The sequence below is a fragment of the Indicator indicator genome, chromosome Z (genome assembly GCF_027791375.1).
Source record: "Indicator indicator isolate 239-I01 chromosome Z, UM_Iind_1.1, whole genome shotgun sequence".
Classification (NCBI taxonomy): Eukaryota; Metazoa; Chordata; class Aves; order Piciformes; family Indicatoridae; genus Indicator; species Indicator indicator.
In genome coordinates, this window is record NC_072053.1 from 74,885,685 (window position 1) to 74,912,601 (window position 26,917).

General features: G+C 42.0%; 1 protein-coding gene across 1 annotated transcript in view; it reads right to left on the reverse strand.

Moving 5' to 3' along the window:
• Positions 1-26,486, reverse strand: part of PALM2AKAP2 (PALM2 and AKAP2 fusion) — a 232,959-nt gene extending 206,473 nt beyond the window's left edge. Inside the window, exons 1-4 of the mRNA XM_054397627.1 lie at positions 26,432-26,486; positions 26,036-26,079; positions 23,333-23,410; positions 9,287-9,417 (exon numbers count right to left, since the gene is read on the reverse strand). Of these exons, the coding sequence (XP_054253602.1) occupies positions 9,287-9,417; positions 23,333-23,410; positions 26,036-26,079; positions 26,432-26,486 (308 nt within the window). The remainder of the gene's footprint in view (positions 1-9,286; positions 9,418-23,332; positions 23,411-26,035; positions 26,080-26,431) is intronic.
• Positions 26,487-26,917: the final 431 nt, after the last annotated feature.

Consider the following 26,917-nt stretch of genomic DNA (forward strand, 5'->3'; position numbering starts at 1 on the left):
TATGTATCTCTTCTTTCTTGAGGAGTATGTCTCTTAATCTATAGCATACTGACATGGATGAAGTGTCAGAAGCACTTGAGGTGGAAATTCCTTGACACATAGAGACAGGGCTTTGGAATTTCTTCTATATCTTGTCCCCAAATTAGGCAAATAAGTGTCTTTATCAGGGTCTATATCTGGTGCACATATCTGAGGAGTGCAGACACAATTACAGTGGAAGGAGTCTGTGCTCAAATTGAACAGTTAAGCCTTTTGCCCACTTCATAAAATTCATAGCAATGCCTAGGATCTGTGGAACATCCTGAGGCATTTCGGCAACTGCTAAAACCCTGGCATGTCATTCTGCCTCTTTAAGTATGGGTCAAGTTTTAATGGATCATGTTTCAGAACTGAGGTAGTAAGCTGTGTTACTATTTTTAAGCAGGGTGGGGGGGGTTATTTTTTTTTTTTTCAAGTGCAACACTTGAATATCTTATCCTGTATGCAAAAACCCAGCAACTCTTAACTCACTGCACTTCTGAGATCATCCTGCAGGTCTTGAGGAATTAATAGAATCATAGAATCAGTCAGAGTTGGAAGGGAACACAAGGATCATCTAGTTCCAACCCCCCTGCCATGACCAGGGACACCTCACACTAGATCAGGCTGGCCAGAGCCTCATCCAGCCTGCCCTTAAACACCTCCAGGGATGGGGCCTCAACCACCTCCCTGGACAACCCATTCCAGGCTCTCACCACTCTCATGGTAAAGAACTTCTTCCGTACATCCAGTCTGAATCTCCCCACTTCCAGCTTTTTCCCCCTAGTCCTATCACTACCTGATATCCTAAAAAATCCCTCCCCAGCTTTCTTGTAGGCCCCCTTCAGATACTGGAAGGCCACAATAAGGTCACCTCAGAGCCTTCTCTTCTCCAGACTGAACAGCCCTAACTCTTTCAGTCGGTCCTCATAGGAGAGGTGCTCCAGCCCTCTGATCATCCTTGTGGCCCTTCCCTGGACATGTTCCAGCATGTCCATATCCCTCTTGTAATAGAGGCTCCAGAACTGGATGCAGTACTCCAGATGGGGTCTCACCAGAGTGGAGTAGAGGGGGAGAATCACCTCACTTGACCTGCTGGCCACACTTCTCTTGATGCAGCCCAGGGTCTGGTTGGCTTTCTGGGCTGCAAGTGCACACTGACAGCTCATGCTGAGCTTCTTGTCCACCAGCACCCTAAGTCCCTCTCCTCAGGGCTGCTTTCCAGCCAGTCACTGCCCAGTCTGGATTTGTGCTTGGGATTGCCTCGACCCAGATGCAGGACCCTGCACTTGTTGAACTCTGGTCTTGTCGAACCTCATGAGGTTGGCTTGTGCCCACCTCTCCAGCCTGTTGAGGTCCCTCTGGATGCCATCCCTTCCCTCCAGCGTGTCTGATGCACCACACAGCTTGGTGTTATCAGCAAACTTGCTGAGGGTGCACTCAATGCCACTGTCCTTGGCACCGACAAAGATATTGAACAAGACTGGTCCCAGGACTGACCCCTGAGGCACTCTGCTTGTCACTGGCCTCCACTGGGACATGGAGCCATTGACAGCCACTCTTTGGGTGCGGCCACCAAGCCAGTTCTTTATCCATCTCATGGTTCCCCCATCAAACCCATGTGTCACCAGTTTGGAGACCAGGATGTGGTGTGGGACAGTGTCGAAGGCTTTGCTCAGGTCCAGGTAAATGACATCAGTTGCTCTCCCCTCAGCTATTAATGTTGTCACTTGTTCATAGAAGGCCACTATTCACTTTTTACCATTAATATACCTGTAGAAATTCTTAGTGTTCCCTTTAACCTCCCTGGCTAGATTCAATTCAAACTGTTCTTTGGCTTTCCTAACCAGATGTCTTTCTGCTCGGGCATCTTCCTTATATCCCCCCCATTCCAGCTGTCCTTTCCTACACTCCTTGTAGAGTTTCCTTTTAAGTGATAGAGTGTCCAGCAGCTCCTTGCTCATCCAGACAGGCCTCCTAGCATTCTTCCCTGCTTTCCTCTTTGTTGGTATACATTGCTGCTGGACACAGAGGAGGTGATCCTTGAATACTGACCAGCTGTCCTGGGCCCCTCTTCCCTCTAGGGCTTTGTCCCACGATACTTTGGCCAGCAGATCCCTGAAGTGATCAAAGTCTGCACGCCTTTAATCACATCACAGAGTGGGTTCCTTTGGAAATCTGAGATTTCCTGTTGTTGAGGCTTTTTGCCTGGTTTTGCTTTGGCCTCTTTTTTCCTAAGAAATGCATCACATATGAATTGAACCCCAGCAAATGCTTTATGCGAGGTGAAAGATATGTTGTTTTGGAAACTGCAATCCCTAGGGGTTGCCAAAACTGAAATCTGCGGAGCTTCAGTAGATGAGATCAGATATGGATCAATCTTAGCTGAGCTTGAGGACAAACAGCAGCTCCTCTTCAGAAAGCTCGATCTTCCCTTATAAGAACTTGGAGAGATTGCCTGGCTATGAGGAGAGCTTTTTGGTATTTCACTCTTAGATTGTTCACCCTATGCAACCAGTCATATGAGCAGCATGCAGAGGCAGACAGGTGTTCTAGGTATCTAGCATTTAGCATTCTAGGTGAAAACCAAAAATTATGAATAAACAATATTCCTCATCATGTTCTCCAGCTGCCATCAATGTGGAAGCTGCAAAATACTCATGCTTATGTGGGCCATGCACTTGGAAGGCACACTGTTCTCTGCATTAGCATATGGCTCAGCAACCATTCATATCTCTGGAGGCAAAGACTGAAGTGATGTGGATGAGACCTTGATAAGAAGAGGTTTATGGCATCTCTGGTCCTGGCTTGCACTATCTGCTCTAGGGGTGGTCTGAGCAGCTGGTTCTGACGTCAGATGGTTGTTCTTTTGAAGGAGTGCACTCACATCTGTCTTAAGTGCTCCTTCCCCCTGTCATGCAAAGATATTAGTGACAGTCCCAAGAGGGACTGAATCATAGCCAGAGTTCGCAGCCTGAGACATACTAAGTTTTTATCCTGGGAAGAAGATGCAGGAAATAAACCTTGGCATCAGAAAGAAATTAAAGAAAGAACACTGGGAGGAGAAAAAATGCTAAAGGTGCAATAGACATGACAAGCTCAGCTGAACCACAAGCGATATATGTTGGACTATACAATGAGAAAGAAACTTAGTATAGGCCCCATCTAACATCAGTGATATATGAAGCACCCTGTTTATATGATAGTATACAGGAAGATTTTATTTTCTGCATATCAAATTAGCAGGGTGATTTTTTTTCTTTCAGGGCCTAGCCTAGCCTTTCTGACAATACTCTCATCTAGGCATTTACTTGGAAAGATTCAATTGCAGTAATGGAAGAAGAGGAAAACTATACCAGCTTTGGAGGAGGTTTACTCCATTTTTGATCTTCTTCTGCCTAGATTAGGATTTCTGTCTAATACCTAGTAAGAAGACATAGGTTGAGCACGGTAGAACAACAGAAAGCCTGAAGCAACCAAGGTATCTTTTGCTTGAGAGAGGTGGTGTTGTCTCTCTTCCTCCATCACTGGTGTAAGCTTCCTACATCTCTTGTGTAAGCTTACATTTAAGCATCTCTTTTTGGTCTATCAGTTTAAGTGCTTTCCTTGGATAGAAGATGTGCTTGCACTTCAGTCCATCTCACAGGCATCTCTTAGTTCAACATGTCTGTAAAATACTTTCCTAGGTTTTGTGAGTATAGAAAAATAGCAGCACTCTGAGGTAGGAGCTGCTGTGAGGGAGTGGGGTTTTGCATATATTTATCACCTGCCCACATCAGTGAGACAACAAACAGCAAAGACATGCTTGTCCCAGGAAAGAGCTCATGACCTATGAATCAAGGCACAGTTAACATTGGAGCTCTACTCTCCATGCTGAACCACCATGGAAAAACTTTTTCCTAAAGGTGTCACATCTACGGCTACCATCAGCATGTAAGAGGATGAAGTACTCCACAACCCCAAAGGCCTTTTGCAAGAGCTGGATGTGCTGACAGCTAAATAGCTCTGAGTAAAGGCCAGGGGATGTAGATACACCTTGTCCACTGTCTTGCATTGCTTCACCCCCCAAGAGCTGTCACACTGCCAGCATGCCATAACTGTCTCTTGTATATACTTTTTGCAGATTCAGCATACACTGCTTCAAGCCTGGTCCACATGTCCAAAAAAGGCTCCTCTGCTTAGAGCAAGAATTTGTCTGTCACAGGATTACAGGATGTTAGGGGTTGGAAAGGACCTCTGGAGATCTTCCAGTCCAACACCCCCTGCCAGAGCAAGATCATAGAATTAGTGCAGGTCACACAGGAAGACATCCAGATGGGTCTTGAAAGTCTCCAAGAAGGAGACTCCACAACCTCTCTGGGGAGCCTGTTCCAGTGCTCTGTGACTTTTACAGTAAAGAAGTTCTTCCTCATGTTGAGGTGGAACTTCCTGTGCTGTCCTTGCAGATGATGGGCACCCCCTCAACCAATGTGAACAGATGTGGTGTTGATTATCAAAGGGACATGCCACAATCCTGAGGATTTAGTATGTGGGTTTCTTTGTTCCAGGGCACAGGAAGTCCCGTCCTGGTATCTCATGCCAGTGTCTATCATCAGTTAGGGAGATATGTTGTCACAGAGTATTTCATGTTGGCATACTACATGAAACCTCCAGAGCAATGAAAACTCTTTACCCTTTGTAGTAAACACAGGCTGCCAGCATGCACTACAATGTAATCTAGTAAAACAAAGTAAGTTTAGGAGACTTTCAAATGCTGTGAAGGAACAGCAGGCTTTGGGTGGGCTGTTCTGCTCAGTGAATGCTGTCTGTTAATACCTAGATGTTGAATGCCAACTTTCCATTCACTGCTGCAAAATAACAGACCATCATATGGTAAAAATAACCACAGGAGGCATGCAACACATTCCAGCACTTGTTTCACCTACAACACATTATCAGAAACACGTCTGTGGAAGCTCATTGGGCATCTGAAGAGCAGCTGAGAGGACTGCAATCTTTCAGCCTGGAGAAAAGGAGGTTGAGGGTAGACCTTCTGGCATTCCACAACTCTGTGAAAGTAGGCTGGAGCCAGGTGGGTGGACAACCTCTTCTGACAAGGAACAAGTGACAGGACAAGAGGAAATGGCCTCAGGTTGCACCAGGAGATGTTCTGTTTTGCTGTTAGAAGAACTTTACACTAAAAGGGTTCTCAAACATGGGAACAGACTCCCCAAAGAGGTGGCTGAATCCCCATCCCTGGAGGTGCTTAAAAGCTGCAGAGATGTGATGCTGAGGGACATGGTTTAGCACCAGACTTGGCCGATGGTTTGGCTTGATGATCTGTGTACCAGTGCTGTCCCAAACAGTACGTTTTGGGTCTGTGATTTGGAGAATAAGTTAAGAGAAGATAAATGCTTATTCATTAATTTTTTACTCCTTTGGTATTATTTATATCAAATCTATGGTAGCTGCAGAAAACAGATCACTTTCTCACTGCCTCACAATGGGAAGGAAACTCAGAAATTGCTGCTTTCCTCTAACAATGACATCTTTAGGAGACCATGAAAAAAAATAGACTAGCTTTCAAGCTTCTCTATGCCTAATAGGACAGTTTGTTCTGAGATATCCTAAATCCATGACCAGCTCTGCCTTTGGTACAATTGTACCACCAGTCTTGCAGCTGGGTTTCAAACTTTTAATAGTACAGCAACATCTTTCCATCCTTCCCACTACTGACAGATTTCCATCCCACTAAAGACTGAATGGATTTCGAATAAGAGGTTTTACCTTTTTGTTAAGTCCACTAGACCAACCATTTTTTAAAAAGAAATGCAGAACACAATACCAGGATTTTTACCTGGGACAGCATTAATCTTGTTCTGAAGACTAAGGTTAGGTATTCAGGAATGCCAGGAGCCCAGGATCAAACTTGCTTCAAGACTGATTATTTTTGGATATTTTTGGATATGAAGACTGTTTCTAGTGCTCATGTGTTTCAAAATCTGTAAGCATATTAAACTAATCCCAACTATCTAATGCCCATTCTGTCTGTAATCCATGTGACGTGATTCATATGCCTGCATCTTGACTTAATCTTGCACTCCTTGGTGCATCTTATACTTCTGTGTGCTCTTGTTAGTAATTACCAGCAAAATGATAGTATTTAATTATTTGTTCTGCATTCTTTGTTCTCCTTTATTTCTGGTTTTGTGATGCAGATATCTTTTTTTTTTCAATTGCTTGGCATGAAGTATATAGAAATTCTGAGTAATAAAGGCATCCTTCTTCCAAATGCTTTTGCAGATGAGGGAGCTCGTTAAATCATTACACTTACTCATGTCTAAGTTTGCTCCTATGCACACATCCTTGCAAGCTAAAAGCTGCAGTATGTGATTTCTTGTGTCATGGTAACAGGGAAGTCTTATAAGTAAACAGTAGTCTGTACACTGATGAATTTTTGCTGCCCCAGATGAAATTAAATGCCTTCCATAGAAAGGAGGACTGCTTATACTAGTTTAAGAATAAACACTACAAGCATGTGTACATTGTGCAAAACATCTGATTTTAGTAGGAAAGTCACTGAAAAATGGATTAGAAAAGCAATACTGTGTCTGTGGGAGCTGAAATTCCCCCCCCCAGTGTGAGCTAAAATTCCCCCCCCCCCCCCCAAAACCATCACAAATACTCAGCTGAAGCATTGTATAATCTGCAAGGACTTCAAGACCACCAACAAACTCATAGCTAGACCTGCTTTTCCTCTAAGGTACACACTTGCCTCCTCTGGACCATGTAGACCTACATGAGCACACATCCTCATCTGTGAACATTAGTCTGGTCTAAAACACTGTCTCCTTTAGTTTTCTGTTCAGAGTGTCCCAGTTTGCTCAGTTTGTCAGACCTGCAAACAAAGATGGATATTTCTCTGGTGTTCTTGTAGTATACCAGAGGTGTGAGAAAGGGGCTTTTCTGAGCACTTTAGCATGAGGAGAAGAAGTGGTGGTCTCTGCAGTGACAATGGGATTCTCTGCTGCAAGAGAGAGGGAATGACAACATCAGTGGGGGCATGGGTGCTGGCTGCTAACAGTGGCTGGGCTCTGGCCTTCATGAGTAAGCTTCACTCTGTTCCTCGAGCATATGTCAAAGACTTTGCCTATTTTCCAGTAAGGAAAAACTGCAAGACTGTGGTTGTGGTTGTGTGCCACGAGACTGTCATAGATGTTTTGATACTGCAGCTGCTCTGTGCTTCCACACACACTGTAGTGTGAACTTAATGAACTTGCAATGGCACAGTAGTCACATACAGTCCCCTGGCATCAACTCTACGTCTGGTCCTTCAGTTGCTTTCTATCCTGCTGGTGAACCAGATCAGTCTGTCCTCTGTCATCCTTATTGAGTGGCTTTGGACTCTTTTATAGCAGTGCCACTGGATAGTCCACAGTGCATTTCCAAAGGCACACATGAACATATGAATGGTATCCCTGTAATCCACCTGTCTGATTCTCTCCTGGGAATGCAGAGGGGAAATGTGGTGCACAGGCAGCAAGAAAGTCCTTTCAGCCCATTCTACTTCACTCCTCCACAAAATGTGCTTGACATCTTTCTTCTTCTTACCCCTTCTACAGCCTGATAACTAATTTCTCACTTGGCCTTGATGGACTCTGGATGTGTCATATTTTCATGGATGTAAACTGTAATTAGACTAATTAAACCTCTATGGTCTTATGTCTACAGTTCAGGTGCAATATTTTTCTCATTTAACTTAAAATACTTTTTTACTGTCTTTGGAGTTCCTTTAGAAAGATAAGAGGGAAGTTAATCATGCTAGTGAAGCTGTCAAACTCAGGAGAAAGCAGTTGACCAGATTTGAGAGATAGGTGGCTACAGCAGAACAGAGCTCCATTACTTCCAAATACTCAAATATTTTGTTTCATGGATGTAGATAAGGAAGAAAGAAACCCCAAACCATGGGGTCAAAGGTTTTACAGACTTTCATCCTACATTTTGGACTAATTAAGCAAAGCAGGCTTCCTTGCCTTCAGTGGTGGTAATCATGTAGCTGAAACTAAGCTGAATGGTGTCAGAGAATTTAACACCTTGCAGCACTCAGCATTAGATGAGGTAAGTATTACAGAACATATTTCCAAAGTTCAAGCCATAGATTCTTTCCATCTACTGCATTAACTTATGGAGGAAACTACCAGGTAATATATGAAATCTGAAATAAAAAGTTTTTTTTTTCTTGATGTTCCCACAGATGTAGAGAAGAATACACATTCTCAGGTGAGTTTATATTAAAAAGAACCACAAGTCTGAAACCAGTAGTTTGTCATGCTTACAATCATGTTGATTAATTTGCTTCCATCAGAAGCCATTTAGTGTCATCCAAGCTTGGAGTAAGTCTGCTTGTATATATCCTTAAAGAAACATTTTCAGTGATTTCTCCAAGAAATTTCACAAGAAACCCATTTTAAGGCAAATTGAGATGCAAGGACATAACACTTGGACTATTGGTACTATTTTTTTGTTTTGTTTTGTTTTCTGTCACTTATATGTCTCAGCTGACACCTTTGTAAAAGTTGTGGTGCCAAATTTGACCAACACTGCCAATTTTTTGCCAGCTGATAAACATCTAAATTTATGTAGTAGAAACAGCAGAAGCAGCAACTTTGAACTTTGTCCTGTGAGGGATAAGAGTATTTTCCTTACCAGCTTTAGAGCCTGATGTTTATAGCAAAACAAAGGAAAATAAAAAAAAAAAAGGAGGGGGACACAACACACATGACACAAATGGCAATTCAGGGACACAGTGCAATGGGAAATTGATAATAGGAAATAATTCTAATGCCCAAACTTTGCTTTTGAAAGCAGTAGATATTTGATCTGCTGGTGGATCTGCTGTTGCATTTGGAAAAGTCATTTGCACCAGTGAAATGCAAGTGCCATGGAATGCCATCCTCTTTGAACTCCTTTTGGCTGTAGGAGGTGTAAAGCAATGGAGAATCTCTTGAGTGTTATCACGTCATCTGAACCAGGAATTCAGCCCTCTAGCTGCCTTGTAACAGAAATCCATCAAAATCCATTAAACACAAAGATACATGTTTGGCTCCACCTTCCAAACCATGGATATCTGAGAGCTAAATTTTAGGCATGTTGGGCTGCATATGTATCCGTACTCTTCCTTGGGAAGTTCCTGTTGGCTGCTGCCATAGTTGGGGCCCTGGTTGAGGACAGTCTCTAGCCTTACTGGGACTGACTACTCCTAGGCAAAGAGAAGGGAAACTGTCCTTACCTGTGTATGTTTTCTTCCAACTTTTTCACCTTCAGTTCATCCTCTTCTGACTGCCTCCTTCTGGCTTCTTCCTCTTCTGCAGAGCCAGCAGGAATTCCCTGTAGCAGCCATTTTTCTCGAAGAGCTTTTGACTGCAAGGTAAAAAAACCCAAACCTTAGGAACAGACTAAACAAATATTATGTGAAGATTGAGAACGAGCTGCCTCTGCTTCTGAATGTTTGGTTGTCCCCACTGAATTTCTAATTACTGCCTTAGACAGTTGATTTCAGGCAATCCATCAGTGGTTTATCCAGATGTCAGTCTTTCTGATTTAGAAGTGTCAGTTTTACAGTATACACTTTATTTACCATCAATGCCTTAATGTGAACTTATTTTTAGTTCCTAATAAAAACAGGAGTTCAAACCATGCAAATTTTCCAGTCCCACAAGAAATTAAATCTTTGAACAAAAGTGTATATCTCTTGGGAATGATAAGGCAAATGCTGGAAGGACTAAAATCACAAGCTTATTAAAGCTTTAAAATCAAAAGAACAGTGTGCTCTAAATGTAATGTGTTTCATGAAGGATAAAATCAGTCTGCTATTAAATTAACCAAAGATGTTATTTTTGATTTACACCACAGATGTGTCTCCGTACATTTACAGACAGACACGCAGACAACTACATATTCAAAGAAGCACACACATCACCTCTTAGCCAGACACAAATTAAAACAAATGAACAGAAACCTTGCAGAAACCATGGCTATTTCAGGGCACAGCCACACTGTGCCAGGAAGCAGCAACAGCCTACACCCTATAGAATTATTCCTGGGAGTTCTGCTAGCCTTCTGCTATACCCCCAAAAAGCTACAACCTCACATCTGGCCACTGCCTAATCCAGCTGCAGCTCACCAAGGAGAGTTCCCCAGTAGAGACACAATGGTAGCAAGCAATCCTTTTAATCAGCCTGTCTGTCTTCCTTGGCCCAAATCCCGCCAGAAAGATGTGGCAGATCAGTTGGCAGACAGAACAAACACCCATCCAAAGGAAGATCAAGAGCCTAAAACCACTTCTTTGCCCTTTGACAAGAAGGAAATTGAGCTGGTGATAAAAACAGTCAGTCAAGAGATTTTTCCAAAACTAGGCCCCCCGGACTGATCAGAAAAGAGGAGCCTTGGTTTTTAATTTGCAAAGTCATTAGCCATGACAGTTCAAGGAACCCGCTGTGAGAGCATGTATCCACTCCAGCAAAGAGAAGCCAAAAAAGAAATTATCAGTTCAAAGAAACTGGATTTCAGAGGCTGCCCAAACATGCAGTATCAGTCTTTTCAATACCATGTTTGCCACTGGAATGGGACTTGATTTGTGCAAACTAGGTATACAGGAAACACATTTACCATCAAAAGAAGGCTTCAAACCCATCCCAAAATAGAGGTATTTTTGACATGACAGACAAGGCTTACTTACTAATTTTTGAGTGTATATATAGACATAGTTTCTATACACTAACTATTCTTGTCACTCCATGGCCAATTTGACATCAGGCAATTAGATTTTAATAAGACAGCAGATAGAAACCAACATAAAATACACAAGCTAGATGGACTTTATAAACAACTCCATCTTCCACTGACTAACTGTGCTGTGCACCAGAGGCCTTCTAGGCAGGTTTTAAGTGATTTCTACATCAACTAGGACTTCTGCGTGACAGAAAAGGATTTGTGCTCTTACACCATGAAGTCACGTACAAAAGTCACACTCACTGAGGATGGAACTGTACTTTACCCAGCTGAACTCAGTTTCTGCAGTTCTAGACATATTTTCTGCAGTTTGCTGCTCCTTTTGCTGTCACAACCATCTACTAGTCCTTCCTGTTCCATTTTATGGGTTGGTAGTGAGATTTCTCTGTGGGACCTTTGCTTTCCTGTTCATCGCAGCTGATTACTGATCAGAAGTTTCACCAGCTCGTTCAGGCTCAATGTGCTATTGAAATGTCCCCTCAGCAGAAGACTCCCAAGTCATCACACATATCAAGAAACAAAGTGTGACAGTCAAAGATGGAATTATAGATCCTGAGGCACTAAGCATTTAACAGCCTATGCTTTGGCATTTAAGAGATCTCAGCTCAAGTCAGTGGGTACTTGCTGGGCTACATCCAGTGCAATGCACTGTGAAGGCTGCTTGCTCTTTAGAAAATTGCTGTCTTTTCTTTTAAAAGAAATGTGGCCAGTTGCATGTGCAGCTATGTTGCCATATGTGTCATATTCAGCTGTCATCTTGAATCTGAAATCCTGAATGATATTCAGTTGGAAACAACTCCCAAGTTTCTAGAGACCAAACTTCAAAGATGGAGGCAGCTTTAAACCTGTTTTAGATATGGACATCCAGCAGTCCTAATAAAGTGTCTGGCAAAGTGCTGCTTGGACAGCACTGAAGATATTCAGTTAATAGACACACCTACAGGAGGAGAGAAAAAAGCCAGGCTTTCTTCAGGGTGCTTCTGCAGACTCTCAGTCCCTTCAATACAACTGCTATACACCAAGAAGAAAACATTTTGTGCAGCTTTTATTTTGCTCTTTGTTTATGTAAAATACTTAAGCTACAAAATCATGTGATTTCTTTCTTTCTTTTTTTTTTTTTTTTAACCTATTAATAGCATGAATTTGAAATTGGAAAGCATTGATGGGAATTTTTTTTAAAGACATATTTAGAGACAAGAATGCTATGATCTACTAAAAGTCCTCCCTCTTGGGTGAAATGTCAGCATATTTTATCTAAAACAGGAAAGTCAGTAGCTTTGATGTTTCTGGCTGCCTTTTTTTAAGATGAAAATTAAGGCGTTCATTAAATACTACACTGAGGAATCCAGACAGGAAGACTCTGAGAAATGGAAAGATTTATAAGAAGCATTTCTTAAAATTCAGAGGGCCTATTTGCCAAGGCACTGAGGTTACATATATTTACACACCCACTGAATTTATAATAGGCAACCAGGCAGGCATATGTCAAAGGACCACATGCAGCCAACTCGCTGTTCAGAAAACATTTTCTCCTCCTGACAGACAACTGGTATAGTGCTGAGGCAGTGAGTAGGGAAGGAAGAATCTTTCACTTGCTTTGAACAAACTTTTCCCAGAGCATTTTCTTCAGGAAGTTAGAGGGAATGCTTTGGCACACCTAATGAGACCAAAGGTGGGTAGACTGTGTTAGGGGGGTGGTAGTAGAGCTGCTCTTCATGGTTTGGCACAGCTCCTGCGTAAGAGACAGTCCAGCGAGGCAGCCAGCATCAAGGCAGATGCGAAACAGAGCCAGATGTGGCTGGGGAAAAAAAGAGTCAGTTCACTGCCACCTGTCCTCCACAGCTATGAAATTTGGGTTACATATGCTTCTTGAAAAAATCTTACAAATCTTATCCCAGGAAGAATAGGAGGTGTTTCTCAAATATTCTAAAAGGACAATGCTTGTGTGAGGATGGAGACCAAACCCAGCTAGCTGTACGAGTTATTCCTGCTCCACAACGTTGTGCATTTGCTTTGCTTAATAGTCTGGGATTAAAATGGCCACAACCTATTATTTCAGCCTTGCTCCTCCTTCTTTGTCTGTTGTGAATTATAACTCTCTGCTGCATGTTGGAGCTTCTTTATGCACCAAAGTTTTGCTATATGATTAGACACTGTCAAAATAATTGAGAGATCCAAGACTGGCCAGATACAGTTGTATGAATACAGATATTTGCACAGCTCGTTCCAGCACTGGCATGTGAATGTGCTGTACTTTCAGAAAGCTCCACTTCAGTGTTACAAAACCAGCTATGCTATGTATGGTTTGGTGTAAGCGCTCCTTCCTTTACTGCAAGAGTACAATTTCTTCGGGGTTAAATCCTTCAGCAAAAATTAGACCATGCCATTAAAAAGGCTCTCTCTGACTGAAGTGGAAAGGGCACTGGGCTTGTGACACTCTAGGTCACCACTGTTCTCAGGTGATTTGGTTTCTCTGCACACAAGTGAGATTATAGAGATAAGTGGCTGATTCATGCCTGTTTTGTTCAAGCATTGGAAATCAGAATGAATACTGAACCATGAAAACAGAACAAAGCAAAACAAAACCACAACAAACCCCCAAATCAAAACAGGTTGTGATTCCATGAACAGATAGTGGTGAGGACAGAAACAAGTGAACAGATGTTGGACAGGCCAGTAAGAAATCATGCCAACTGTTCAAATGCAGTAGACACAGTGATGGCCATAAATGTGGTGCACAGCTCTTCTACGTGCTGTTTATTTCAGTTTCATTCTTCAGGACAGTAAAGCCTGGGGCTTTAAGATGTTTACTTTCCTAGCAAGGAAATAATGCATAGTGCCTTAAATCCACATAGAAGAATTAATGTTGTACTGAAAAGATCTTTACTTTCCGTGCTGCTTTTTGCTTTAATGTGGCATCAAATGTGTATCAAGGGACATTTTATTTTAACACAATTTTTATGTATCAGTATGCCCATTGCATGCCACCTGTGGACTCCCTGCTTGTGAAAGGTAAAATTCTACCCATCTGTCTTGCTGATTTCAGACCTACTCCCATGGACATCACTGATAAGGAAGAATAAAATACCAGTTCCACATGAAATCTGGCAGTGTCTGTACTTGAGGCCAGCCCTGGACATTTGACTCTTTATGACAATATAAAAGCCAATTGTTGCTGTGCTACCACCTTTTGAGGTAGTTTCTTCAAGGAGTTTTGGTTTGGGTTTTGTTTTGTATTTACAAGTGGTAAATCAGTACTATCTCTTCCTCTGGTTATTCTTATTTTCAAGGAAGCTGATAATCCTGAGGAGAAGGAATGATCAAAAGTTGACCCAAGAACAATAAAATCAGTAAAATGTATCTGCTCTTGAGAAAGACTACAGAATGTGGACTACTGAGGGTAATGATACTCTTCTGTGCTGTACCAAATGGTCAATAACAATACCTGATGTAATTCTACTAAAATCAGTGGTGCTACATCAAAGGCACTTTTACTGAAATCTTTACCAAATTGCAATTTTACCAGAAGTCTTTGAGTTTTTCAGGCTTGAAAATCAACAGACAGTAACAATAAAGAGTTGGAATTATTTCTTATTATGAAATTACATTCTGTCCTGAAAAGGAGGGGAATACAGGAGATTGTCTCCTTGTATTTTCAAATCTGCATATAACCAGCCCATGCCCTACTAAAAGAGTGCAATATACCTCCTACCTGGCACTGTGAGAGTCACATATTAGCTTAAAACACTCCCATTAGGATAACTAGAATAACTGGCTGCATTTCAGATTTGCTCTTTGCATTTCAGAAAGCCCCTTTGGTACAAAAGGATAAGTGTTCCAGGAAGATCTGGAACTCTGGTGGCATCATCAAGCCCAGCTTTGCTGTTCAGCAGCTACTTGGAAGCCCCTACACAGGAGCTGCAACTTTGCCAGCCAGCAGATCAGCTAAAACACAGAGGGCTTCTTGGTGGAGCAGAGCTGAGGAACATGAGTGCAAGAATGACCTCCACTAAAACTCCTCTGGGACTCCTCACTTTTACTTTATACCCTCTTCCCGCGGCTGCTCTCAACGCTCTAGCACTTGCTTGCTGTATTTTTAGTCAGCTTTCCCTGCCATCCAGCTGGCCCTAACCCAGATAATGCAGGTTACCCAGTGAGTCTGGGTCTGACCTGCTGGTGTGCAGCACAATTGACAGCATTAGCAAGAAGGTTACTGGGGCATGTACTGAGATTATAGAAAGACCTGTCCCTTTGCCAGCCTTGCCTTCCAAACACCAGGGGGAAAAAAAAAAACAACCTTGCACTGCTGTTAGGTGAGCTGGCATGTTAGTGTTAGATGTCCTTAACCACACAAGAATAAATAAGCAAATGCAGAGAAGGGTTGTAAACATAAGCAGTATGACAGGTGAGCCCATCTTGAAACAAGCAGCTCTTCAAAATGTATAGTGCTTATTTTCCAGTAGGTGAAGAAAAGAGGCTGACTCTTTGCCCAGACTGATGCAGTTTTCCTGTGTAGGATTTCAGTGTGAGAGACTCCACTTGCAAAGTGGAGAAGAGGTGCATTCTCAGGAAACACAAGAAATTTTACTCTGCTCTGCTGCAAGATGGTTGTGCCCTTTTAAGGCATGAGTAGCCATGGAACAGAACAAGCAGCCATTCACAGTTTGCTGTTATGATCTGGCTTTGCACATCATCATAAGTTTTTGTTGCCTTTCCAGTCATCTAAGACACATTTGCAAGCCTAAGGAGCATGTCTGCATAATACACAGATATGACTCAAGCACTGCTCAGATTAGGGAATTAAGTCATGCTGAAAAACTTGCAGCTCAGTTGTAGTCTTGACTTAATCACAATGTGATCGCTAACATAAGTGTAATTCAACAACAAAAGAATGTTAGCTGGTGGACCTTAGCCAGCCCAAGATCAAATACCATGTTTATAGAGCAGATTAAATATTATCCCACAGAACTTGTTGTTGTTCAAGAAATGAACAAAAGATTTCTCAGAAATATTTTAAGGAAGAGATGTCTTAATTATTTTTTTTCCTTAACAAGCATACACTTAGACCAAGAGTTGCAAACATTTTCCATCACTCAGTTTATGTGTATTCATAGAATCATAGAATCAAGAAGGTTGGAAGAGACCTCAAAGATCATCAAGTCAAACCTGTCACCCTAAACTCATCACACAGAATATTTAAATATATTGACTTTTTTCCTACCATGCTAAGACCTGTCCACTGTACTTGACAACCTTTTGTGACCAGGCATCAGATACTGATGGCTTAACCTCTTCCTAAGTTTCTTCTCAGCCACTCAGGCACAGGTCACTGTGCTGTTGGAGTTTTCTTCATGCATAAAATCCTTACTACAACGGACTCTCAAGCTCAGGATCACTAGTCCTTAGGTCTTGTTTCTGAGCTGCTCAAAAGTTTTTTGGAATCTCCAAGGCAGTCTCCTCATCCAAGGGACCAGTGTGCTTTGTGTTGTCAAGGAGCCCCTTTCCCCTTCAGTTCCTAGAGTGGCAAAGGTTTGCTTGAGTCTCCTTCTCTGGAGACTTTCAAAACCCACCTGGATGCACTCCTGTGTGGACTACCCTAAGTGATCCTGCTCTGCAAGGGGGTTGGACCTGATGATCTCTTGAGGTCCCTTCCAACCTCTGATATACTGTGATACTGTGATGCAGCATAAGTGAGCCACTGGGCTGGGGGTGCTCATGGGGAGATGAGTAAATTAATAGTAAATAAAGTAAGTAAATAAAAATAAATGAGGGTCATTATGATGTTAAGCACCACCTGGAATCATGGTAGCCAAAAGACTTTGAAGAGATAATCTTTCCCCCTTGTTTATCTGATGTTGCTGGTACATTTATCAGAAATTCACCTCCCCTAAGTATTTCACTCAAGGCACATGCTCAGCACATCAACAGAGCGGACAGAAACACACTGTGTGGTGTGACTGCAGAAGTGGGTGAGGGATGACTGACAGTGCACTGGAACAGGCTCCCTGAAGAGGTTGTGGAGTCTCCTTCTCTGGAGACTCTCAAGACCCATCTGGATGTGTTCCTGTGAGACCTGAGCTAGATTCTATATCCTGCTCTGGCAGGGGGGTTGGACTCAATGATCTTTGTCGGTCCCTTCCAACCCCTAACATCCTGTGATTTGTATTTGCTTAAGAAGGGCTAGATCTCAGATGGATGCTCCCATGGTAAGGCAAGGGGATGTGAGAGTACAGATGCAGCATAAGCCATGTCCTACTGGAGCTGCAGATGCATGGGGAAGGGATGCCTGTGGCAAGCTAAGTAAGGGATAGGTATGATGATAGCTGTAGGTCCTCATGAAGGTCTCATGTTTTGTTTAAAAAATCTCAGGAACGGAAATTGCAGCTGCAGATAGAAGCCCAACTAAGAATGTTTTTTGAGGAAAAAAGCACCAATTATTTTATGTCCTCAGTGTAAGCTTCCTGTCCATTAGCAAGATCACGAGTGTAAATATTTTGTGTGCATTGCTTTTAAATTGTTCAAGTCCTGCATTTTGTTTAACATTGCAAACTAAATAGACAGTCATTTCCATACAAAGATGAAGAAGAAGAGAAACAAAGTCCAAGCTCCTTCAGATGCAATGAAAGCCACCGCAGCAAGAGACCTTGTCAAGACTCTATGAGAGAAGACACAAAGTTTGTGTCTCTCTTATGCCACTAGTATGTACAGACTAATTTCACAGAAGGCAGTCATAGGTATGACCTGATACAAGGTAGGCATTTCTAGTGTTCATTAAAGATGTGAGATGACATTGAGGCAAAAAACAAGATGTCAACCATTGTCTCTTTTCTACATATGTATTCCAACATATTCAGGTTATCAGAAAGTTCTTCTTGAAGTAATAGGTGAAAACAATCATGTTGATACCTAAGCTGAAGAGCTGGGGTATTTTTTTCAGTTATCACACCTCAGAAAGTCTAAGATTCCAGAATTCTTCATGGCAGGATGATGACAATGACTCTGTCCAATTATTTGGCATTTCACTTCTGGTGAGATTAAGCACCACAGTGACAATAAACAACTGCCAGTAGCTGCTACAAGGGCAAGGGGATGGATGAGGGGACTGGGCTGCTCTAGCAGGTGCAACACTGATAATTTCCTGTCTGCGTTCAGTCTGTCCTTGGCTTCTATTTATCAGTCCTTCCCATGTACACAGATCAGTCAAAGGAGGCAAAAAGAAAAGCTATTTTTCAGAGACTCCTTTATTTTCTGATCTTAAAAGTTCTTATATTCATTGTTTTTTAAAAGCTGGATTCAGTTCAAGTGAATCTATTTTTGAGCATGTATCAGGCCATTATCAGGGTCTCGAGTTGAAGTGAGTTATAAACATCCTCCAGACACTTTGATATAGTCTGGCTAAATTAAAAACTGCTGGAGTGACAATGACCTACTGAAAGGACCTTGTTGCTGGTGAAAACATGAATGCCAATTTTGATGTGTTTCAAGGAATCCTACCTGTATGGGGAGACTTATTTTCATAGTCATCCCAGGATAACTCTGCCCTAGTTCAAAATACAACTGACACGATACCTTTTTACTGAACAAAAGTATTTTCACAGAGGGATTACAGCAGAACAGCTACAGTAGATTCTTTAATTCACCTATGAGGCAATGACATGTAAGCAGGTAAGAAATACAAATTAAAGGACTAAAGCTTTCATCTCTTGGGGTAGTGAGTTTGTGTAGCTGGCCTGGAGAAACTGTTCTATTGTGGTTAAAAGATTTTATTTGTGGATAGGTATTTTGTTTTCTTATTACTTAAAAAGAAAACACATAAGGATTTGAAAAAAAAAAAATCCCTCCGTTCCCACTGCTACTTCCCAGCAAGAATATCCAAAGATTTCTTATGCTGCAAGTGTGGACACTGTGCATGACATCATTAAACACTTTTTTTCTGGCCTTGACAGAGTTACCATTCAGTTTAAAGGTCAGTTTGTCTGAAAATCATAAAGGAATTCAACATAGAGGAATAATAAGATTCCTTTATTTGCAAAAGTTATCTCTGTTTTTCCACACTCTCGTATATATATATATATATATATATATACAGACAAATATATATGTATATATATGTGGATAGATCTATTTATAGTCTCTGACAGCAGTTACTTTAAGACTAGAATAAACTGAGGATAGAAATATAACCCGAATAATAAGATAAAAATTCATTTATGGGTAAGATACTTTCATCTAAAAATATATCCCAACAAAATCTCTGTAGTATAAAACGGCTTTCCTTTTCTTCAGAGTAAAGATAAAGATGTAATTATCTTATAAATTAAGTGTTTATGAACTGCAGTCTTTAAGAAGCAAATGTTAACAGAAATAGGTCCCTAATATTTATACCACTCCAGAAATAATTGTGGTAAATGGATTTACTGTAATGATAAGTAACAGCAGAAAAGTAATTTTTCATTCAATTAGGAGGTTTTGTGCTGTTTATTTTATTACCAGCCACCACCAAACAGAGCTCCAGTAAATAACTATAGAAATTCTGTTCAACTAACTACAGAGGCAGTCAGATCTTGGAAGAAACACTTCTATCATGGAAGAAACACTTCTATCTTAGAAGAAACACTTCTACCCTTATTTGAAATAGTAAACATATCCATTAGAGCAGGCCTGCCCAATGCTGCCTAGCTGAACAAGTTCTTCAAAGCAGCTGTTCCTTGTAGGTTTTATCTCCAGTGAAACTAATCAACCAAAATCAATTAAATGTCTCCCTCAAGAAACCACATTAAGGTGATGGATACTGTATACAGGGTGTTTATGTAAGGTGAATTTTCCACACTTATCTGATTTTAAACTACAGAAGCTGGTAACACTTCCAGTTCCCATGGTTGTGGCATGCCCTGTTTGTAGGCATACGGCCAATGAACTGCTAAAGCATGAAGTTTAAACTCCAGCTACTGCAGAAAACCACAATACATCTTGTGTTGCACAAAAGAAGGAGGGCTATTTCAGTATTATGGTTTAATGCAGATGGGAGGTAAGGGGAGCTACTGTAAATTGCCTTTTACTAGAGTAAACCAGTGTGTTCAGTCTCAAAAATTAAGTGTGGGGGAGGGAGCTTCAGAGCACCTGCATATCTTTTCCAACACCAAGGGACTTTCCAATGAAGCATGTGACTGTAACATAGACAAACATACTTCCTGCTTTCCATGGAGAGCCCCAACAGCCCTAAAATATGTAGTCGATGCCCTGTGCTCACTAACATCCCTACTTTTCCAGTGACTCACAGAAGAGAGGAAAAGACTTTCACTGTCCACAAGGAGGGAATTCAGTTTTCAGAGCCTACACTACTCTAGACTCTCTCCTACTCCAGACCTTCACATCTGGAACACTGAATTTGATTAACTCAGAAACTCATAGAAACTGTTCAGAGCTGAGCCATATTTTAGTCCTGGAGTCCCCACACAGAAAGCCATTGGTCTCATTCTCAGGAGTCTTTGAAGACATGTTGTGAGATGTGTTTGGTGCTGACATTTACTAACTAGCATTTTCTGGGTTGTTCTGCCTTACACAATGCAGAGTTCCCTATTTCCAGCCAGGTAACAAGGGAAAAATGAATGTACTGGTAGCAGAGTTTTAGTAATTTTGCCAGTAATTGAAAACTGTAGGTAATCCAGCATAAAGATTTGCAATAAATTATTTCTATGAGATATTTTGCCTATGTGAACAAAATTGTCTGAAATTAACAGAACCCCTGTGGCTTACAGAACCTTTATTAGGTAGTAAAACGTGCTATTTTATACAGTGCATTTTAAAAACAAAATTACTCTGCCATCACACAAAAATGAAGCAAACCCTTTGAATCCTGGCATGAACATCTTGGGGTGAGCTCAAGCTGTTACACTTGTGCAATCAACCCAGATACTGCAGATGCAGCATTAACCCAGAGTTTCTCCCCAACAGACTTTAATGAACACTGACATCAGCAACCCCACAGAATTTTTAGTAAATATATAGTCTTCTTAGGCAATCCTGGTCTTTTTGACCCCGACTTAGCCACGTTCTTCCTAACACTTCCAAAGGAAATTGGATGCACTTATTTTCTGTTCTGTGTGACAGTCTGGGTATCCACATCAGACCGGGGGACTATATTCACAGCAGACTTGGAGCCCTTGGCTTGCAGAGGCTCAGAGCAACCAGGGTGAGGTGAAGGAGAGCCTTGGGGAGGTAGAAGCAGGATACACAACTTTTCAAATGAACAAAGCACCCTGGCAGGCCAAATACCTGCCTGGTATTTTGATCAGCACTCCACTAAGCAACCAGAACACTGAACAAAGCATGAAAAGAAAACGCAGTTTCCTTGGTCTGTCTCCATAGGGAAAGGGAAATACTGTTAGCCAGTGCCTCTAGGTTTTGAGGGTTTGGTGGGTTTTTTCTGTTTGTTTGTGTGGTTTTGGTTTGATTTGTCTTTTAAGGTGGGCGTCTCCCTCTGTTTAGGAAGGGACTAACAGCAATGAGGATAAACTCTGCAATGTCAGACAGACCTCTTGCTATAACCTCATCCAGGATTCCCAGCAGACAGGTTTTGGTGGTGCAGTGAGGTGGTTCAGGCAGCTCCTGGAGTAGCAGTCATTATGACCACTCCAGTAAAAGCAACACACCTCTCCTTTGATGACAAGGAATGCCACTGAATGGAGATCTAGAGATGATCCTATCATATCTTGATAATCATCCTTGCACTCAGTATTACAGACCTTAATTCTAGCTGTGCTTTTAGCTGAGAAAGCTGCCATTTTAAACTTCTGAGCCACGATCTCCCCTTAGCTTTCTGCATGATTACAGCTCTTCCTCCAGTCTATGAGCTAAATAACAAAGGGAAATAGTTAATTTTAATGTGTATCACGCAAGAAATTTGTGCAGCAAGAGTGAACCTCTGCTACTGGCAGTCAGCATAGCAGGGCTGAAGTCAGTGCCAGTTTACACCAGCTGAAGGGCTGATCCCATGGCACTACCTTGAGTGGTTTTACTTTTCCCTATGTATGATGACAAAATTCAGTTTAGCAACAGCTATATCAGAATATCAGATGAAATATAGACGTGCCAGAACCGGCTTTCTAAACGGCTCTGCTTAAACAATTTCATGAAAAAACATAATTTAGTTAGCTTGGAAACAGTTAACATGATAAAGGAACTCCTCAGCTTTGCAGCAGAAGGAAAAAAAAAAGCAGACATCATGAAGGCACTGGAGAGGAATCTTACTGCCCTGCTGCATCAACCTATGGGTCGTCAGGAGAAAGCCTCCTTCCCCTGTAGACAAAGGCAGTCTGAAGAAATGGCAGCTCCTGTTGCCCCACAGAAATGATGGCACATCATTAGCTGATAACACCACTGACAATGTATGACATTCACAGATTTATCGTGATGGAGCATTTGTGTAGGCTGCAATCAATTACTTGGGCTTAACTGCATCATGGTTACCAGAAAATGAGGAATAGTTTAGGGAACATGAAGGCAGGAGCTTGGAGAGGTAGAACGATTCTGTCTGTAGCATAACTTGAAGTCTGGTCTTCATGCATGTGTGGGCAGAGAATATACTCTGTGTACCATCTCTCTGCACAGGTGCACTCTTCATACACACATACTGTTGCACAAACAACCTAAATAATCTTATTTTCAAAGACACAGCCCAGCCCACCTGCTGCAAGGATAAACTGTCCAGTCCTGATCATACTTCACTGAAATTCCTTGGGCCCTAACCTGTCTAACGGAATGAGATCTGACCCACAAATGCAGAGTGGTTACGAAAAGATCATGTGTACGTTTTCTTCTTTTTGCTAGGCACAAATGTAAAGATGAACTCTGCTACTGACAGGAAGGATAAATGGTAGAAATAACCAGGATGGCTTTCAAATGTTGCTATCTGCAGCTGTCACAGACTCCAACAGGGACTGGGGCTGCTCAGCACTCTGCTAAATGTCAAGGTGCCTTTCTATGTAGACATGCACACATGCATCAACACCCTCTCTGCATGTACATACATGCCTATGTTATTATGCCACACATTCCTAACAACTTCATCCTGCAATTAAAGCTTTGCACACATACACACACACGTGCATGCTAACAATTATCCCCTCTGCAACATGCACACGCACACACACAGAACCTAACGACAGACACCAGCAAAACCCAGCGCAGCTCTGCAGGCAGAAGGTGCTCACTGAAGCAATGCAGTGCACACCCAATCCACAGTGATTGGTGTCTTATCACTCTGCATAATAAATAACAGTGCTTAATAATAACAGCACTGCCGCGCTGCCTGTGCTCACACCCTCCCGACTCCATGCTCCTCGGCTGTTTCAGCAACATGGTCCTGTGCACGAAATACAGAGAATGAAAAGCAGGCAGGATATGATCACTGCAAGAGATAGGCTCAGGCAGTGAAAGCTGCTTCATGTCGGAGCAGGCTCTTCCCAGCTTTCAGATATGTGATCTGCATGTCTAATAATGAACAGATTTAGTCAATCTTTCATTTCTGGCATCAATCCCTTACCTTGAAATGCTGCAGCTGAAGTATCTGGTCCTCAAGCTGTTGTCTCTTCCCTTCTATTTCTGTCTGCCTTTTCCTCTTCTCCTTGGAAAAATAATTTGAGAGAGAGAGAGAGAGAGAGATCTCGTCAGAGAAACGGAGGCTTTAAGGGTGGCAGATTCGTAAGAGCATGTAAGCAGTCAAATGCATCTGTACAGATGTCACCAGTCCCATTTCACCTGCTCCTCTGCCTGCTGGTATGCAAACAGCAGTGTCCTGGGAAGATGCCAGCCCCAGACTACCCGGTTGCTCACCAGCAGGAGAAATTCTCCTCGCTCTCTCCCGGCAGCCAGAGCAGCAACAGAGTGCAGAATCCCAGAGGAGGGGAGAAAACAGGCATAACAGCTGAGAGAGAAGTTAAAGGGACAAAGATGTGCTTTTGCATTTGAGGTGATGCCAGAATCACACACTACATGGTGCAATTGTGTGACAATATGGTGACAATGAAGCAGTGGGTGCCGTCACAGAAGAAAGGAGTCAGGTTGTAGCCTGTGCTTTTCTGTGACAAGGTTGATGTTAAGGTTTCCCCTGGGCTTCATGGAGAGAAAGTGTTTGTGCCAGATTGCACAGGATTTACCTGCAAAGAAAATGGGATGGATAACTCTCAGCTGGCTTTGTTTAAAATTCAGGCCATCAGCACATACTAGCAGCCCACCCTTACCAGCTCCCAAAAGCTGGGTGGATTGAGTGGCACCAAGGACAGCATGGTCATTTCCACAACTGGAGGTTTTCACAGCCCCATTCATGAACATGGCCACTCATCGGTGCCCCGGCTGCTTTCCTCAGCAGGCTGCAGACTCCCTCAGGTGTTTCAAGAGGAGACCAACCTGGTTTTCTCCCCTGTAACACCTTCCTTTTATGAAGGATCAACCACTTGCCTTTCATCAGTCCCCTGCACCTTGCAAGGGGCCTTTCTCCTCACCCCTTTCCAGCCTGGATCAGGTTCCCTCTCCTGGAGATCTTTTCTCAGTTTAGATTTTGCAGCCAAGACGGAAATACTGAGTAGTAAATGGAGGCAGTCAAATAAGCATACCAGCCTCAGTTTTCACTAGAACAACAGGTTTTATTCCCTACTTGTGAAAGCATGTTTTTGTTATTTGAATATTCCAGTAGCTGTACGGTTTGGTTTGAAAATATTGGGCTTGGGGATTCCTTAGGTCCTCAAAGCAGTTTTTCTGACTCATTTCCAGGTGCCCTACCGATGCTCTGAGAATTCTAATCTTTCAAGGGAATTCAAATCTTCATTGTTTGTCATCAAGGGGCATACCATACGATGCTACCTACTCAGAAACTGACCATGCTTATACTGGATGTCACACCAGAACACTGTGAGTGAAAGCATTATCTCTACCACAAAGATCAGGAAACAATTTTTTCTTTTTTTCTTTTTTTTTTTCTTTTCTTTTTTTTTTTTTTTAATGCCAGGCTCAATCAAAGCAAAGCAAAATGTGGAGCTAGATAACTGTGTGGATATCAGAACAGGGATAGAAGGGCTGGAGTAATGAACACAGGAGAGGCAAAATAGCCAAATGATGCATAAGACAAGCAATTATATATATATATATATATACACTGTATACATACTGTGCAGAGTATCTCTAATACACTGCACCCTCTTACGTGCTGATTGTTTGTGTATATCTGCATCTAAACACACACACAGAGGCATACTTCCCACTGTCTGAAGTATGTAAGAATATTATTGCTGAATAAAACTTCTGCTTAAACTCTTTTGGGTTTCTGCATAACTAAAATGTCACAAACGGTGTCTGTCTTCAACTGAAAACTGGAAATCTCATTGCTCTGTGCACAGGGAAGATAATTTGCATTTGTGCACAGATGAGGATACAAAATGTATGCATGCACCTTTAAAAATCTTCCTTATATTAAATCAAGTCTGTGTATCATTCCTCCTATCACTCCTCCAATCCCCATCTCCCCTTTATATTTTTGAATGGAACAGGATATTGGATGGCTCAGGGGTTAAAAAAACCAACCAACCAACCAAACAAACATTGTTCAGGGATCTCTGTTGCCATTTTCTTCTTTCTGCAATATTAATAGTGTACTTTGGAGACTGAAAAAACTGAACCTGCTCTTTGCTATTCCCTCAAATAGCTGGTCAGACATGGAGCAGATTAAAGTAGTTCTAAAAGCCATTCCAGTTAATGGCCTAATATTCTCAGAATAAGGATAATTCTCTCCTTTTTGTGCCAACCTGGCCAGATGACAGCATGTTTGGATTTCACATATGTAGGCATTAACACCCCACATCTGACACTCCATAGGCCAGCATAAGGCACCTACATCTTCACAGTTAACCGACCTACATTTGTATGTGTGTGTATAAATACATATGTTTTTATCTATATTTATGTATTCTACCCTTCACAAAAACCTTCTTGCTGAAATGCATGATGGAGATTATCACAGTAACTCCTCTGTCTGGTTGTGTCATGCTGTATAATGGATGTGACAAGACAGCCTTATAAAACATAGATGGAAACTTCTTTTCTTTTTGAGAAAGGGAAAGCACTTAAGAGTATTTTCCCTGTAGGCAGCAACACAGCAGGCACTAAAATACTTGAACTACTTCCTAACTAGTGGGCTTCTGTGGAGTAAATTGGAATATTGCTCACGTTTCCATTTCACTAGCTTTCAGTCAGCCTGACTGCATGCTTTTAACCTCTGATTTTGTGCCACAGCTATGGCTAAGGAGTATGAAAGAAAAGTTGTTGGGTTTTTGGTTGGTTTGGTTGGTTTTTGTTGTTGGGGGGAGGGGGGAGTTGTGGGTGGTTTTGTTTTGTTTTGTTTTGTTTTCCACAGTGGATTGCACGAATTCCAGCATGGGTAATTTCCTACCAGATTGTTTCACCTTCAGGTCTCTAGGTCACATTCCAATTAGCATTCTGACAGTTGCTGAAGGTTGTGACTATACATGTTCCTTGCTTATGTGGGCATATTATGAAAAACTGTGGTAGAAGACTGGACTGGTTGACTAAATCCCATCAAAATCAACATGTCAAGGATTTTAGACAGTCAGCAGATGTAACGAACCCCTACTTAAGCAGGCTCTTGACTCAAGACTTGACTGAAAACACTGGCATGTAAAGCACATGTTTACACTTGAGCATTTGTTAAGGAACTTTTCTATGTTGGATCCAGTAAATGTTTCTCATTACTCTTCTCATCTACTTACAGAATCACAGATTTGTCAGGATTGGAAGGGACCTCAAAGATCATCTAGTTCCAACTCCCCTGCCATGGGCAGGGACACCTCACACTAGATCAACCTGCCTGGAGCCACATCCAACCTGGCTTTAAAACATCCAGGAATGGGGCTTCCACCACCTCCCTGGGCAACCTGTTCCAGTGTCTCACCACCCTTGTGGTGAAGCAATTCTTTCTAATGTCAAATCTAAATCTACTCTCCCCCAGTTTGGATGCGTTCCCTCTAGTCCTATCACTACCTGACATCCTAAAAAGTCCCTCCCCAGCTTTCTTGTAGGCCCCCTTCAGCTATTGGAAGGCCACAATAAGGTCACCTCA